The 16,525-nt window shown below is 41.7% G+C and overlaps 1 protein-coding gene across 2 annotated transcripts in view; it reads right to left on the bottom strand.

The window, feature by feature from the left end:
• Positions 1–977: 977 nt before the first annotated feature.
• Positions 978–16,525, bottom strand: part of TBX15 (T-box transcription factor 15) — a 110,490-nt gene continuing 94,942 nt past the window's right edge. For both annotated transcript variants that reach the window (XM_012458851.3, XM_012458852.2), the window contains exon 8: positions 978–3,427. In XM_012458851.3, coding sequence (XP_012314274.2) covers positions 2,643–3,427 — 785 coding nt within the window. In that variant the 3' untranslated portion in view covers positions 978–2,642. The remainder of the gene's footprint in view (positions 3,428–16,525) is intronic.

Raw genomic sequence — 16,525 nt, 5'->3', positions numbered from 1 at the left:
TAAACCAAACTCCATTTCCAGTGAATGGCTGTGGTGGTTGGCAACCTGAGCCCCCAAATCAAACCCTGGTTAAAAGGGTCAGTGAGCAACCAGTGTAACTGTCCACCAGGAAACAGTCTGGGATAGAAGCAAAAGCAAGAGGTTTCAAGTCCTGGCTCTGCTGTTTCCCAGCCACTTAAGAACGGGCAGGTCACAAACTTTATCTTTTACTTCTCTATGTGCAAAACAATACTTCCTGGTTGTCCACCTTTCATGGTTATTGTGAGGCTCCAATGAGATAGTATCTGAAAGTGCTTGTAAATGGCATAGTCCTAGCCTCTTTACCACTCTCCCCATGCTGCAGTGATGCATTCAAGGAGGACAGTGTATAATTATGGTTCAACACACCAAGCAAAATCCAGCCTCAGAGGCACTCTCACCTCAATCCCCTAAGATACGTCTTCTTTCCTGATTGTCCAAGTGCCTTGTGGTACTGCTGAATGACAGAGCTAATTGCACAGACCCTAAGGTCAGACTGTCAGCTTCATCACTTGGTCGAATACTTAACATTTTATAAGCTCATTTCTAGATCGATAAAATGATGATTCAAATATTACCTATCTCACAGCATTGTGGGAGGATGAGATCACCACGTAAAATACATGGTATAGTATCGGGGGGCACACAATCACAATGACAATTACTATTGGCCTTACACAGGTTTCTGCTATTAATATGAAGGCAAAAATCCCACTAGAGTCAGATCATCTGGTTTCAAGTCCTCATTCCCTCTGTGACAGGCTGGATGATGCTGAAAAATTCATCTAATCTCTCTGGAACGCAGTTACTACTTAGAAAAGGATGTTAATATTCACGTCATGGGGTCTATATAAAGATCACATAGAGTAATGTAGATAAAACTTCTATACTCATTGTAAAGCATGAGGAAAATGCACAAGGTTGTTATGTGATTTTTCTGTATGAACAAATATGCAGAAAACAATTGCAAAGATTTTATTTAGCGGCTTTCTGTGCTTGGCACTTAGAAACAGAGTTCCGTGCATAAGGGCAAATTTTTATACACCTTTTCTCCATACACATTTTACATACCCTTTTATTGCCCCTTTTTCATATTCATAATATTGGATTCCCCACTAGGCACATAAATACATATATCTACAACACCTCAAAACCAAAAATCTTAATAATATCTGTATTATTTAACTTGGTATTATTTGCATTTCCACACCATTTTAAAATTTTAGCTTGCACTAAGTTTCACTTGTTTTCTTACCATTAAGAGATTTGAAGGGAAAGGGAAAAATGAAGGAAAAAACCCAAAACTTCAAAATACAATGAACTATTTGATAAAAATGGAGATCTAAGGACAGGTAGAAGGATATAGAAGACTCATCTGCAATTCCCTGGGACATGAGGGGACTTTTCCCGTCACAGGGGCTAGCGGGCAGGCATGCTAGGTCAGGTGTTTGGATCCAGCACATTGAGGCCAGGCCTCTATGTGTTGCCTCTGCTCTTGGTATCATCTTCCGAGATTATAAAACTCTTCCATCTTCAGACCCTCCTATTTCCCTTCCCCTGCTAGGCTGCGTGCTGTGGAATCAGCACTTCCCACATGGTGCACCTCTCTTCTGAATCACAGTGGTCAGAGCTGTGGGATCAGAAAAGTCTGTCCCTCTCACCAATGCCCTGACCATGCTCAGTGTCCCAGAGAAGTTTACTCCTCAGTAATGCCATGATTCTTTCTATAACCTGCAGTGGGGTGGGTGGGGTCTGGGAGGACAGACCAAAAACACATCTCCTTGGTGAATTAAAACTCTCATCATTGCTCACACTTTCTCTCTGTCTTGCTCTCCACCTATCACTTGCTCTCTATTCTTTCTGTCTGTCTTGTATTCAGCTGCTCTTACTCCCTCTTTCCACAGGCACCACTGGGAATATCAATGATAGCATACAAGCGAAGAGAGCCAAAGTTCAAAAGCAATCTTTTTCCAGAAGCCAAGTCCAGATGTTGTACTGATCTCTTTCTACTCTCATCCACTGGGAGGGTCTCCGAGATACACGGTTCATTCCAGAAGCAGAGGAAGTTGCAGGAGAGAATGGCTGTCAGCTACTGCTGGCCCACTCCATCTAGAGTTGTACATAGACAAATTCTTGGTGAAAGCACCCATTCTGGACCTCCCTCCACAGAGTCTGCCCAGTTCAGAGTCAGTGTGCATGTATGTTTGCGTGTATATGAATTGTGTATGAATATATATGTGTGTGTGCATGTATGCATAGGTAGGTCTGTCTGTATGTGGGTGTGTAACTTTTCATGGCTGCCACACACTAGCATCTCCCTTAACATTATGACGAAGTGATTACTCAGTCTCTTCAAAGGCCACTCTGGAACAGACAATGCTTTATAAAACTAAAGTCTGGAAAAGCAGGAGAATGGCCGCTGAGTTGTGGATGATTCTACCGCAAGTATCCTTCAGCGGCTTAAAGGTGTCTCTTGTTCTTGGGTATATGTTTTCCTCCAGAAAAAAAAAAAAAAATACACAGTTCCTGTTTTCCAAAGGCACTGGACTCCCAAAGAGGAGGATCTGCCCACGGAGACTCTGGGGCCTCGATTGTCATAGGCTCCATGGTGTTTGGACTGGCCTTTAAACCATGTGCACGGATATCTGGGAGGAGGAGCCTGGAACTGCCCCATACTGCCGGCCATCACAAGCGTTGGTTGCCTGTTGGTTATTGGGTGAAGGACTAATCATGTGCATGCTGTGCTCCATCCCCGAGGGCAGGTACTGCCTCTCTCCAAAGGCCCCGTTGGAAGGAGAAGAACAGAGTAAAGTGCTTTGAGAGGCGCTCAGTTTTTCTGGGCTTGCAGCTAGCCTAGGGGAGGTGGGGAAATTGTATCCATACAGGTTGTAAGGGTTGTGAAGGGAGAAGGCATTGTAGGAGCTCTGCTGCATGTGACTGCCCCCGAACATGTGTGGTGATGAGGAGCTGGAGGCAGCATTGCCTGCCTGCATGACATACTGAAACTGGGAAGTGGGGAAGGACCCCAGCTGGCCACCGTAGGCTTCCATCTTGCTGTTGCCAGGCAACGAGGGAGGAGTTGGTATTCCTGAGATCAGGGATGGAGTCCTCTGAGGCATGAAGGTTTCAGAGGGCTGAGTGGCTGAGGAGGTGCCACTCTGGAGCCTGTTGTAGCTACTGTCACTCAGCCCTGGGTAGCTCTGCAAGGCAGCCATGTTGCTTCGGGCACATGGTGGATAATCAGAGAGGTTTAGATTACACAGCTGACTCTCTCGGCAGCCCACATTAAAAGTATTGGGGGCCAGATGAAAAGTTGGAGGAGAACAGGATGGAGATAAAAGATGAGAAGAAGCCGAAGGGGATGGTGTCCCAGTGCTGGAGGTGGTTGGGGAAGTGCCTGTGCTGCCTCCTGAAAAATAAAATGTGAATACTAGTGAAACAGAGGCCTTTTAAGATGAGTCTAAGTCAAATCCAAGCCATACAGAAGGTGCCTTCAAAGTCCAAGATAAGGCTGACTTTTACAGAACCATTTTTCCTCTTAACTCAGCAGACCTATGCTAAGTGATTCCACCTGTGGACACATACACAGTCACACAGGCATACGCACATACATACACATTCCAGAAGATGATGACTAAAAGCAACACTATTTTTTTTGTTTCTCTCTGTAATAGCCTTAGTAAGTACCATGTATAAAAATAACAATAAACCTTCCAAGATTCACATTGCCATTTCTCACCATCAAATTCCCTTTCTAATAAGACCTCTGGGAATCGCCCGTGGGGGGCTGGAGAACAGCAAAGATTGCTGCCTGTTCCTTTCCTCTGATAGCTTCGTCCCAAAACGATACCTGCCAGATTCCATCTGACAAAGGGCTAATACCCAGAATCTACAAAGAACTGAAACAGATTTACAAGAAACAAACAAACAAACCCAACCAAAAGTGGGTGAAGGATATGAACAGACACTTTGCAAAAGAAGACATATATGAGGCCAACAAACATATGAAAAAATGCTCATCATCACTGATTATTAGAGAAATGCAAATCAAAACCGCATTGAGATACCACCTCACACCAGTTAGAATGGTGATCATTAAAAAATCTGGAGACATTTAATGGTGATTATTAAAAGATGCTGGAGAGGATCTGGAGAAATGGGAACACTTTTACACTATTGGTGGGAGTGTAAATTAGTTCAACCATTGTGGAAGACAGTGTGGTGCTTCCTCAAGGACCCAGAAATAGAAATTCTATTACTGGGTATATACCCAGTAATGGGTATATACCCAGCAATCCCATTACTGGGTATATACCCAAAGGATTATAAATCATTCTGTTATAAAGACACATACACACATATGTTCATTGTGGCACTGTTTACAATAGCAAAGACCTGGAACCAACCAAAATGCCCATCGACGATAGACTGGACAAGAAAGATGTAGCACATATACACCATGGAATACTATGCAGCCATAAAAAAACAACGAGTCTGTGTTCTCTGTAGGGACATGGCTGAATCTGGAAATCATCATTCTCAGCAAACTGACACAAGAACAGAAAGCCAAACACCGCATGTTCTCACTCATAGGCGGGTGTTGAACAATGAGAACAGATGGACACAGGGAGGAGAGCATCACACACTGGGGTCTGTTGGGGAGGGCCAAGGGAGGGACAGTGGGGAGGTGGGGAGGTTGGGGACGGATAACATGGGAAGAAATGCCAGATGTAGGTGACGGAGGGATGGAGGCAGCAAACCACATTGCCATGTGTGTACATATGCAACAATCCTGCATGATCTGCACATGTACCCCAGAACCTAAAGTACAATAAAAAAAATACCATTTGACCCAGCAATCCCATTACTGGGTATATAACCAAAGGATTATAAATCATTCTATTATAAAGACACATGCACTTGTATGTTTATTGTGGCACTGCTCACAACAGCAAAGACTTGGAACCAACCCAAATGCTCATCAGTGGTAGACTGGATTTTAAAAAATGTGGCACATATAAACCATGGAATACTATGCAGCCATAAAAAAGGATGAGTTCATGTCCTTTGCAGGGACATGGATGAAACTGGAAATGATCATTCTCAGCAAACTGATACAAGAATTGAAAACCAAACACTGCACGTTCTCACTCATAGGCAGGTGTTGAACAATAAGAGCACACGGACATTGGAAGGGGAACATCACACACTGGGACCTAGGGGGTGGGGAGCTCGGGGAGAATAGCAGGGGGTGGGGGGATTGGGGAGGGATAGCATTAGGAGAAATACCTAATGTAGATGACGGGGCAATGGATGCAGCAAACCACCACCATGGCCCTTGTATACATATGTAACAAACCTGCATGATCTGCACCCCAGAACTTGAAGCATAATGAATAAAAAATAAATAAATAAATAAATAAAATATGCTATCATGATAAATAAATACATAATTAAATAAAATATGTTGTCACAGGGGGAAAAAAAAGACCTCTGATGTCAGCATTAAAAATCCACTAGCTCAGCTTTTCCCATTGTTAATGGCAATGCATTAAATTTGTATTTTATTCAAGGGCTGTTGCCTACTTTGCCATTTTTAGTCTTCCAGCCAAACACTCAGGACACCAAAGCAGGACCCTAATCTCAGAGGAAGTAGGGTAATGGGAAAGAGTGCCAAGTCAAAATTGAGGCCTGCCGGGGGTGCAGAGCAGTGGAGCCTGGGGTATGAGATGGAAAATGCTTCACATGAAAGACACTGGGAACACAATTATAAGAGCTACGTCAGAAAAAAGCAAGGCTAACCCAAAAGAAATGAACCAGCAGCTCTGCTGATCTCCTTTTATAGCATCGTGCCCAGTCTCAGAGACTGAAATTAAGACTGTAAATGGAGTCTTTGGAGTTTGGATATTTATGAGAACAAGAGGCCAGACAGGTCTTCAACTGACCTGAGAGTCAGGAGATCTGGGTCTGCTCACAACTCTGCCACACTAACTGCCCAGGTAACCCTGGGCACGTCACTTACCCTCTGCAGGTTACAGTTTCTTCATCTAGAGATAAGGAATTAAGTTAGATCAGTGGGTCTCAGGCGTACGGGACCTGGCAGCTTTTAAAAATGCTGAGGTTCCAGGATCCTACCTTGGATGAACTAAAGGATCGTTTCTGGGCATGAGACCTCTATATCAGTATTGTTTTAAAAACTCCCCCAGATGCGTAGCACTGGTTAAGAACCAATCATGCAACCCCAGTTCCTCATTTCTAAGTACTCAGAAATGCCCTTCCTAAACTGAGTGTGCATGAGAATAAGCTAGATGGCTTGTTAAAGCATAGATTGCTTACTCCATCCCCAAAGCCTCTGATTCTGTAGATCTGGGGTGGGGCTGAAGAATTCTCATTTCCAAGAAGTTCTCAGGTGATGGTCCGGAGACCACACTTTTGGCTAGAGGACCTCCAGATCCCTTTCATTTCCAGAAGTCCCTGAATCTCTATTTGAACAAGTTGATCTTATGATGTGTGAATGTTAGAGCTAGTCAGGTGGATGATGCATCAACAGACTGAGGGCCAGTTCAATCCAGCCTACTTCATTGTAATTTTAAAAAATTTTAGACGGTTTAAGAAGGCCAATAATGACCTTTACGAGCCTCCTCTTTCCCAAAGTCAGGAAGCAGCAGTGCAGCAGCCGCTTCCTGTCTCATCCAATGGAAGTTAAAGACGTGGGTGAGTGCTAGGGCTGCAGGGCCCTTCACTTGAATTCTGGAAAGAACAGCTGCTTTGTCTTCCATAAGGAATCTCCCATGATGGAACTTCCTCCTTCAGAGCAAGGTTAGGACTTTCCCAGCATTGTCAAGAGCTGTTATTCCCCCCATGTAATGTAATATCCTTTTGATCACCTACCACTCATGTTGGGATACTTAGAAGCTAAGCATTAGAAATGGGTAAAGGGCATTTTAGGTAGAAAAGAGCAGGAATAAGGTTTTTCTTAGTGAATAAAATGTTATAAAGACTAGGGCTGGGAACGGTGGCTCATGCCCGTAGTCCTAGCACTTTGGGAGACCAAGGTAGGTGGACCACTTGAGGTCAGGAGTTTGAAACCAGCCTGGCCAACATGGTGAAACCCTGTCTCTACTAAAAATACAAAAATTAGCCGGGTGTGGTGGCAGGCACCTGTTAATTTGAGCTACTCGGGAGGCTGAGGCAGGAGAATCTCCTGAACCCAGGAGGCAGAGGTTGCAATGAGCCAAGATAGTGCCATTGCACTCTGGCCTGGGCAACAAGAGCAAAACAGTGTCTCGAAAAGACAAAAAAAGTAGCAGGATTCCAGAGACACTGGAATACAAAGAAACCATCCGTCCACAGTGTGTGGAGAGCGCAGGGGTTCCAGATGGGTCAATTAAGAGACATTGCCCTCAAGGAGGAACCCAAAGTTAATTTTTAGCAGGAAATAAAAAGCTTTCAGCTTACATCCATGGACACAGGTAGTGGTGCTGGCTACAGAAGTAAAAATCTGGCTCTTGTTATTACAATAGTTTCTTCAGAGGTAAATTTTGACAAAGCCTAACAAATAACAAAAGAATATCAAAAGAATTTCCCCAGTGAACTTTCAAGGAAGAATTGTATTTAGATATAAATAGCTGCTGATTTTAGAGTCACTTCAGGAACTTCTCCTTTCTTATTTCTGATCCTCAACTTAAAATCCTTTAAAAAAAAAAAAGTAAAATGAGTTTTATTCCACAATTTGAGAAGAGGCCAACATTGTAAATACTGCTGGGAGAAAGAAGACAGCAGCTGGCCATGCTGAAAAAAGCCCTGAGCCTGATTCTAGGTCTATTAACCTCTGTTCAACTCAGGATCACTAGCAATGCAGGCCACCTCCTCATTCTCATTAGCTGTGAAATGAGGGGCTTGAACCAATGGGCCTCAGGTTCTGTCCTTCTCAGCATAATATCTGTAACTAAGGTTTCAAGTAATATAAAGTGCAAATGGCCAAGAACAAGTACTTTTCATGGAATTATTTTAATATAATGAAGGATCTCTGCCAGGAGAAGATTCTAGAAGGAGGAGGAAGAACATTTCATGTGTCTTATTTTTATACGGTTGAAAGGCCCTTCTGTGCCTTGCAGAAATCTCAAGGATTCATTGCAACTGTGTGGTGCCTCTTTGAGGCATCCTACACATTTTTCTTATTTTCCACTCTAAATGCCATGAGCTTTTTTTCTGAAATAAATGCTATGGCACAAATGGAGAAACCTGACTCCAGCTGTAAAGAGATTTGTGTTTTATGGGATAGGTATCTGGTCACTTCTCTTTGAAAGACCATCCTTCCTCTACCTGATCTGGTGTTTAAATGGTCCCTGAGGAGACCACCTGTTCAGCATCCATAATGTCCTGTTATAGGTACATTCCATCAGGCACTGGTCCTAGCCCTGCAGCAGGAAGTGCACGATGGAGCAGACGACTTCCTACAACTCTAAATGGTTTTCTCTGATGGCCCAAGATGGAATGCATGGTACTGATTTAAGGCCTCAATTGGTTTCACTACAAAAAAAAAAAGAAAGAAAGAAAAAACAAGAAGGGAACTATTAACAAGTTACAGGGATTTCTCCTGAGCAGATGAGAGGCACATATTAAAAAGTTTGTAGTCAGCTTGCTTGGGATTTTAAATGACATTCACTGGAAATGAGACTTGGTGGCCTGCTGAGCTTGAGTGGGTGGAAGCCTCCATATGAACTACTGTGTGAAGGAGGCGCGAAGAGAGAAGGAAGTGTCCAAGAGAAAGTCATCTTGCTTTCATTCGCTTTGAAGAAATGCTCTTATGTGCATAAAGCACTCAATACAGATAACAGCTATTTTTCAAAGTCTCCATAGAGAGAGAAGACTATGGTATTCATTTTGCAGAGAAGCAAACCGAGATACTGACAAGTCTTTCTCCTCCTATGATCTAACAGCTTGTCAACTGTTAAACAAGATTGGGATTTCCAGCCAAGTGCAAAATAAGCACAAAGAGGGAGCCCACCCTCCTTATGCATTTTCAACACTTGGCTGACTAGAGAGTCTCATCAAAAAAAGGGCAGGGCAGGAGGCCAGGCCAGGCCACACTGGACACAGGAGGGTCAGAGCTGCTTCTCAAAGCAAGCATGCCTCTCTTCCCTATTCCCTCCTCCCCTCTGTATCTGCCAGGTCCTGAGTGTTCTGAGCATCTTGACAGACACTTTATTTAATGGACAATTGTGGACTATAGGGTCAAACAAACCCAGTTCCAATCCCAGCTGTCTTACTGATTAAGGAAAGAAACTTCTTAGCAAGTTAGCATCTCCAAGCCTTTTACGTTGTTGAGGAATTGCTAATATCTACTTGAGATGTTTTGAAAAAGACATAAGATATAATAGTATGAAGTGCTCGTAACTGTATTTGGCACACAAGCATTAATTATTTTTTTTTAATTTTTAGTAGAGATGGGGGTCTCACTATGTTACCCAGGCTGGTCTTAAACTCCTGGACTCAAGCAATCCTCCTGTCTCAGCCTCCCAAAGTGTTGGGATTACAGGTGTGAGCCACTGCACCTCGCCCAGCACATAAGCATTAAGTATTCTCTTCCACGAGAGAAAGAGGAGAAAGGAACTTGGGTTCTAATTGGAATGGCTCTGAGGTGTTGGCCTGTCTGTGGTGAAGCTGAGCATCTTGGCCTCTCCACATGCTGAGGAGCATTATGTTGCAGCAGCAGCTACATGTTTGTTGTTACATGCTAGAGGAATCTCTGTCGCTGTGAACGATGGAGCACTGGGCCAGGTAGCAGCTATGGCCCTACCTGTGCCATCCTCCCAAACGCTAACCTAACTCTGGCTCCTCTCTGAATTATCTGTCCCTCTTCCCCCACTTCCAGTCCAGGACAAGAATGGGCTGCCCATATCTCCGACTTTCCTCAGATCAAGCAAAGTGGAATTGACAGAATACCAATAGCTAGACTGGTATCTTTCCCATTATCCTGAGAGGTCTTAATTCACTTCTGAGAAGTGATTAAAATATAATTCCCTAAGTAGCTTAAAACTTTCAGGAGTTCTGTAGCATCTGTAGAATCTACAGGTTCTGTAGGAACTATCTCCTACAGCCCCAGATCCCTTCATCTTATTTTACCCATGGGTCAATGTGAGGTGGCATGCATGAAAATTCGTATATGTCATTAACTTGCTCCAATAACCAAGGCTAACAGCCAAAACAACCAAAAAGGATGCATGTTCAGCAGTGATCTCGTATGAGGACAATAACCTAGAATATGCATTTTTGTTTTACCATGAAGACAAGTTAAATGTGACCATGAAAATCCTGAATACCAAACCTGCTGACTTTTGCATCTTTAAATTGATCATTTCCAGACTGTAATATGAGGGCTTTCACATACAGTTTCCTTTTCAATTTATTTTGTTGTGCTTTTTTTCTTCCTCCCCCAAAATTGAAAAACAGTAAGGCAAAACCACATCTGGGCTAGTATAGAATAAATTTCCATGTAATTACTTGGTTCCATGAGCCAGACTCTTCTCTCGTATAATTCAATGGCATCTGTCTCTGAGGAGCGCTGATTCACTGTGCATCCTCGAGAAGCCTTCTTTGAGGCTTTCAAACAGGTAAGAGGTAAAATGTCAGCACCCTATAGACTGATTCCAGAGAAAAAACCCAGAGACCGTAAAGTGTAATGAGCACAGCACTGTTCATCTCAACAAAGGAATTACTTAGTTGAGATGAGTACGATTCTCATAATGCAAATGTGAACATTAGAGTGCTAATAGGCATTGCATGGTTTCAATCTTAGAAAGACTCCTAATGAATCATTCTCCATAAAATTTAAAGGAATGCATAGTCCTAAACTCCTTCTCTTTAAAATAGCTTTTAATATATTCATCCACTTCTCATTTTGCACATCGGTCCTCTGTGTTCTGAGTGTCTCTGCTTCTCAGATGGTCCTATTTTATACCTATGACATTCCGTAGGTGGACTGCAGCATTTCCTCACTTTCCATTAACTTAATTGTTTTCTCTGCTACTTGTTTTACTGCCTTCCTTGACACAGTATGTATCTGTTGTTGGCTTCATTTAGAATGAATCTGCTTCTTTCTGGCAGCAGTATCTAGTGTTCCCACTATTAAACATCTCTCACTCTCACTGCTTCACCTCTACCTCCAGGGAAGGCATGTGACTCAGGCCTGGACAATCAAAGCGTCATATTCCCCTCACTATAGTAATTACAGATTACTTGATTAAGGATAACTAGACTCAATGAGATTTTGGTAGAAATCTTAGGTGAAAGGTACATGTCTTTGCCCATTAGATTTAAACCTCAAAGTAAGAAGGCCAGGGGTTCTGGTAAGCATGTTCACACCATAGGGAACCTGAGAATAAAGTCAGCATGGCAGAGAGCACAGTTGAGAGATGGAGTTGATGATCTTTAATGGGTGCCTACATTAAGCTTTGCCTAAAATTGGCTATTTGAGTCATTTCAGTTTCATGAGCCAATGAGGTTCTTTTTTGTTTTGCCATTTGGGTTTGATTTTACTTATAACAGTAAGAATCCTAATTGATATAGCTCCCAAGTTCTATAGGTAATTTCACTATGAATCTGAAGGGGTAGGAATATTAAGATAAAACTTGAAGAGAGAGAAATAAAAATGAGGATGGTAAGACTAGACTGTGAACCACTTTGTCAAGTAGAAGCTATGGATGATTCCTTCCTAAGACATGATAAATCACCTACCAGTAGGAACAAGAGATTTCAGCTATATAAATACACATCTGGCTCTATAAAAAAAGATCTGATAAGATAGTGACTTTACTTTAAAAAAATTATAATAATCTCTTAAATGGTTCCTGGCCTCATTCTGATCAATAAGAACAGGCTAAACAATGAAGTGAAAATGCTGATAGCTTTTGAAGGTGATTTTTTCATATTTGTGTTCATGACAAACAAGGAATATAATGTACAGAATAGAAAAACAATAGCTGCTAGTTTTTTTTTTAAGTTTTCTAAAAGTTTAGTAGAAAGAAATGCAGGTATCTAAGCAAAAAGGTAATTCAAAAACCAATTATAACCCCACAAATGGTAAGAAGATAGAAGAGGAGTATCTAAAGACATCGAAGTGGCCATTCTCTGATAGGTTTGTAAAACGCAGTTAGATAAGACATAAGGAAGGATATATAAATAGAAGCAGAAAAAATAAAGGTATGATCTTGTGAGAACAACATTAGGATGTCCAGAATTAAGTGAAGTTTGTAGACTTCCCTAACAGTGATACCCATGCTTTTTCTCCTACTGGGTTTATTTCTTTCAAACAAAATATATCACTTTAATTTCCTAATCTTGTCATTATTCCTGTCCTGAGAAGACTAAACATTACCCACGACAACATGAGAAACACCAGTGAGTGAACAAGTGACTCTTACTTCTTAGTGTTAAAACTTCAAGGTCATTTTATTCACTCCCCATACTATATGCACTGATATATGGATTCCTGAGACCACAAATAATTGTTCCCGACTTACTATCGTGTTACTTTCACTTAAGAATTTTGGGGGCCGGGTGTGGTAACTCATGCCTGTAATCTCAGCACTTTGGGAGGTTAAAGTGGGTGAATCGCTTGAGGTAAGGAATTTGAGACCAGCATGGCCAATGTGGTGAAACTCCATCTCTACAAAAAATACAAAAATTAGCCAGGCATTGTGATGTGCACCTGTAGTCCCAGCTCCTGAGGAGGCTGAGGCAGGAGAATTACTTGAATCCAGGAGGTAGAGGTTGCAGTGAGCCAAGATCACGCCACTGCACTCCAGCCTGGGTGAAAGAGCAAGATTCTGTCTCAATAATAATAATAATAATAATAATAATAATAACAACTTTGGGCACTTTCTTCACTGTCCTTTACAAAATTTATTTTCTTCCTGGTATCTGATTTTCTGTTCTTTCTTTTTTATTTTCTAATCATCATGCCCTTCAAATTTTATCCTGAAGTTTTCTCTGTTTGGTTGATTTTTGCCAAACACATTGACATTAGTCCCTATCATACAGAACACATCAGAGTTTATTCACTTATTCAACCACTATTTGAGTACTAAATATACACTCAACCAACAGAGAGTGTTTAGACCCAGAGATTTAATCATGAGGGAAAAAATAGTGAGAAAAATGTGGATAAGACACTAATGAAAGAATGATGCAAATAAGAGCTCACCTCAAGAAGACTTGGCCTACTCTGAATGGCAGGAAATTTTCCCCAAGGAAGTGATATTTAAACTGTGATCTCAAAGACACTTCTTAGCACTTCTTAGTGCTAAGAAGGCAAGTGGGTAGGAAGGAGGCTTCTAGGAAAAGAGAACAATGTGGCAGGAAAGAGCACACCATGTTTGAGAAAGGGAAGTAAGAGGAGTGATGCTGGAACAAGAGGGAAAGAGGAAAGGTGGTGTAGGCTGAAGCTAGAGTAGTAATAATAACAATAACAAGGATGATCACAGAGAACATTTACAGAACACTCAGTATCTAGGGTCTTTCCTAAGCACTTTACATTCATTCATTCTCATTGGTATTATCTCCATTTTAGATGTGAGGCAGCGAAAGACAGAACATGCAAGGTCTTGCAGACAATGTTAAGGGATATGTCTTTCATAGGTGAAAGTAAACTGTGGCCATTGAATAGCTTTAAGCAGATTGGGCATAGAAGGTTGAGGTGCAGGCTGGGCACGATGGCTCACACCTGTAATCCCAGTACTTTGGGAGGTTGAGGCAGGCAGATCACAAGGTCAGGAGTTTGAGACCATCCTGGCCAAGATGGTGAAACCCCATCTCTACTAAAACTACAAAAATTAGCCACGCTTGGTGGTGGGCACCTGTAATCCCAGCTACTCAGGAGGCTGAGGCAGGAGAATCACTTGAAACCGGAAGGTGGAGGTTGCAGTGAGCTGAGATCATGCCACTGCACTCCAGCCTGGGTGATAGAGGGAGACCCTGTCTCAAAAAAAAAAAAAAAAAAGAATATTGAGATGCAAAGATGTGTGTTTTGAAAGAAAAGACTCATTTCAATATGAGGAATGGCTTAGAAGAAAAAGTGGAGACTATGGAAGGGATTATGGTCATGCAGTGAGAGGTGACATTAGTCCAGAGTGGCATGGCAGCAAGGAAGGTAAGAGATGTGGAGAGATGTGGACAGATTCAAGATCTTAGGAATGGCTGGGCACTAGGGTAGGGCAGTGAGGGAACCTTCCAGGACGTGGAGTGTTCTCCTTCGCTGTGGAGAGGGCACCAGGCTGTGGGGCAGATGATGAACTCAGTTTTGGACATTTTGAGCTTAAGAAACTTTGGGAACAAAACAAAATATGTAATCAATTACTGTTTGTTTTAGGGGATTGAATTGAAATGCTCTCTACCCCTCATCAGGAGCTCTTCATGTTATAGTATAAGCCATGTTGCAGAATTGGGATATTGTTCTTCTACAGCTAAAAAAGGAGTGCTTTAAAAAAATCGTAAGTGACTATACAGTGGTAAGCTGTTCAGATGGGCATTATTCCTCACCTCAGTGATAAATGAGATCTGTATAAATTGGCTACGTTTTCATCATTAGAGTGACGTCACAGGTCAATGGCTCATATCCACTGAATTGTCCTTCTTTCCCCGTATCTTACTTGTATGACTTGATCGGTAGCTGATCCCTCTCACTAACCAGCCTCAACTAATACAAGTCAAACTGGTGAAAATTCCATCACCAATAGAGACCCTCATAAGCCTAACTTTTCAACTGCCTGACAAACACTGAAACACCTAATGGCACTGAGCTCTGTAGTGATGTCTGCCAACTCCCATGGGCAAAGGAGGGCTTCTGTAAATGGCATGTCCCCTCATGTCCACAGATGGAGAGTTGGCAGTTCTGGTGTCACTGGTTCAGAATGATTCCTTTTAGAACAACAGTTATCAAATAGCTTGAAGTCACTGCTGATAAAACTCTCAGTTTTGGCCACACAAATAGCTCCATTACATACATGAGGAAGCGGAGGCACAAATTTTATTCAAGGATATACATCAGAACAACAGGATTGCACTGCACATAGCTATAACTGACCTGGACTCTTATTTCCTTTTCCTTCTATGTTTATATTGCCTCAGTCACTTTCTCCAAGCATAACTTGCCTGGTTAGTTCATTTCCTTCTTGTCATTAGCAATGGCAGAAGCCATTCCTGAGACAGAATATTCATCTCGAGAACCTCCAGCCTCTCCAGACTCTCCAAGCACATACATATTCTTGAGTCTAACTGAAGACATCTGAAGACCTTATACTTGATTTATAAAAAAAAAATTGACCTATTTAGAGCTAATGCTCAAGTTGTTGAACAATAAACCATCAATAGGAAGAGTAAACTAAAATCTTTGTGGAAAATCAAAGTTGTAGTAAGAAAGAATAAGAAAAATAACATGGTCTTGTGGAAGGAAAACTGTCCTGTCAAATAGATCTGTTTTGGTACACTCAACTCAGTTCTGCCACCCCTTAACTGCATTAGCTAGACCAGACTTGTCCAATCCATGGCCCGAGGTCTGCGTGCAGCCAAGAATAGCTTTGAATGCAGCTCAGCACAAATTTGTAAACTTTCTTAAAACTATGAGTTTTTTTTTTTTGGTAAATTTTTAGCTCCTCAGCTCTCATTAGTTTTAGTGTACTTCATGTGTGGCCCAAGACAATTTTTCTTCTTTCAGTGTGGTCCAAGGAAGCCAAAACACTGGACACCCCTGTACTAGACTGTCATGCCTCAGTTACTTTTTTGTGTCAAAGGCAGAAGATGAGTCCCATGCATTCTTCTCCCTAAAACAACTATTTAAAATACTCTATTCAATATGATTTTAAAAATAGAAAGATTTGAATTTTTGCAAAACTGTGGCTAATTTACCTAAGTGCTTTCCTCAAAGCTTTATCAGCATGAGTCTTAATGCTAAGAGAAATAAAAGACGGCAGCCAAGGCAGGATGAAAAAAGCATCCTTAACCTCATCTGGGCAGAAAGACAGATCCAGCCTCACCAGCAGCAGCACAAAATGGTCTAGGACTGCTACGTGACATGGCAGATATTTATGTGCTTGAAATAATGAGGTAATACGGACAATTGGGTAAGTCAGTCAATATTTGACACCAGTCTTAGGTTTGGTGCCAACACTTTTAATGAAGTTCCCTTCATTAAAAGGGAATTACCATAGAAAACAGGCTACCACTGCAGTTTCCATTAGTTCATCCCTCTCTATTCCTTCTAAGATACAAAGCAGTTCAGCACAAACAGCTGTGTCTCTTCTCTTCAGTTTATAAGTAATGCCATCCAGAGTCACTGGAACTCTTAGTTTTTAAAGGAAGAGGGAATGGGTGTCATTGCTTTTACATCCTTTGTTAATGTCAAGAAACTAAGCTGCATATTTTTTAATAATGAGAATCTGGATCAACTTCAGTGTATATTTCAAAATATATTCCAATTAAACTATTTAATAGAGTCCTGACTTTTTCT

Source organism: Aotus nancymaae, unplaced genomic scaffold (genome assembly GCF_030222135.1).
Source record: "Aotus nancymaae isolate 86718 unplaced genomic scaffold, 86718_ANA_hifiasm-v0.15.2.pri h1tg000007l, whole genome shotgun sequence".
Classification (NCBI taxonomy): domain Eukaryota; kingdom Metazoa; phylum Chordata; class Mammalia; order Primates; family Aotidae; genus Aotus; species Aotus nancymaae.
Note: the sequence above shows the minus strand (reverse complement) of the source record. Positions and strands in the feature narration are given on the sequence as shown.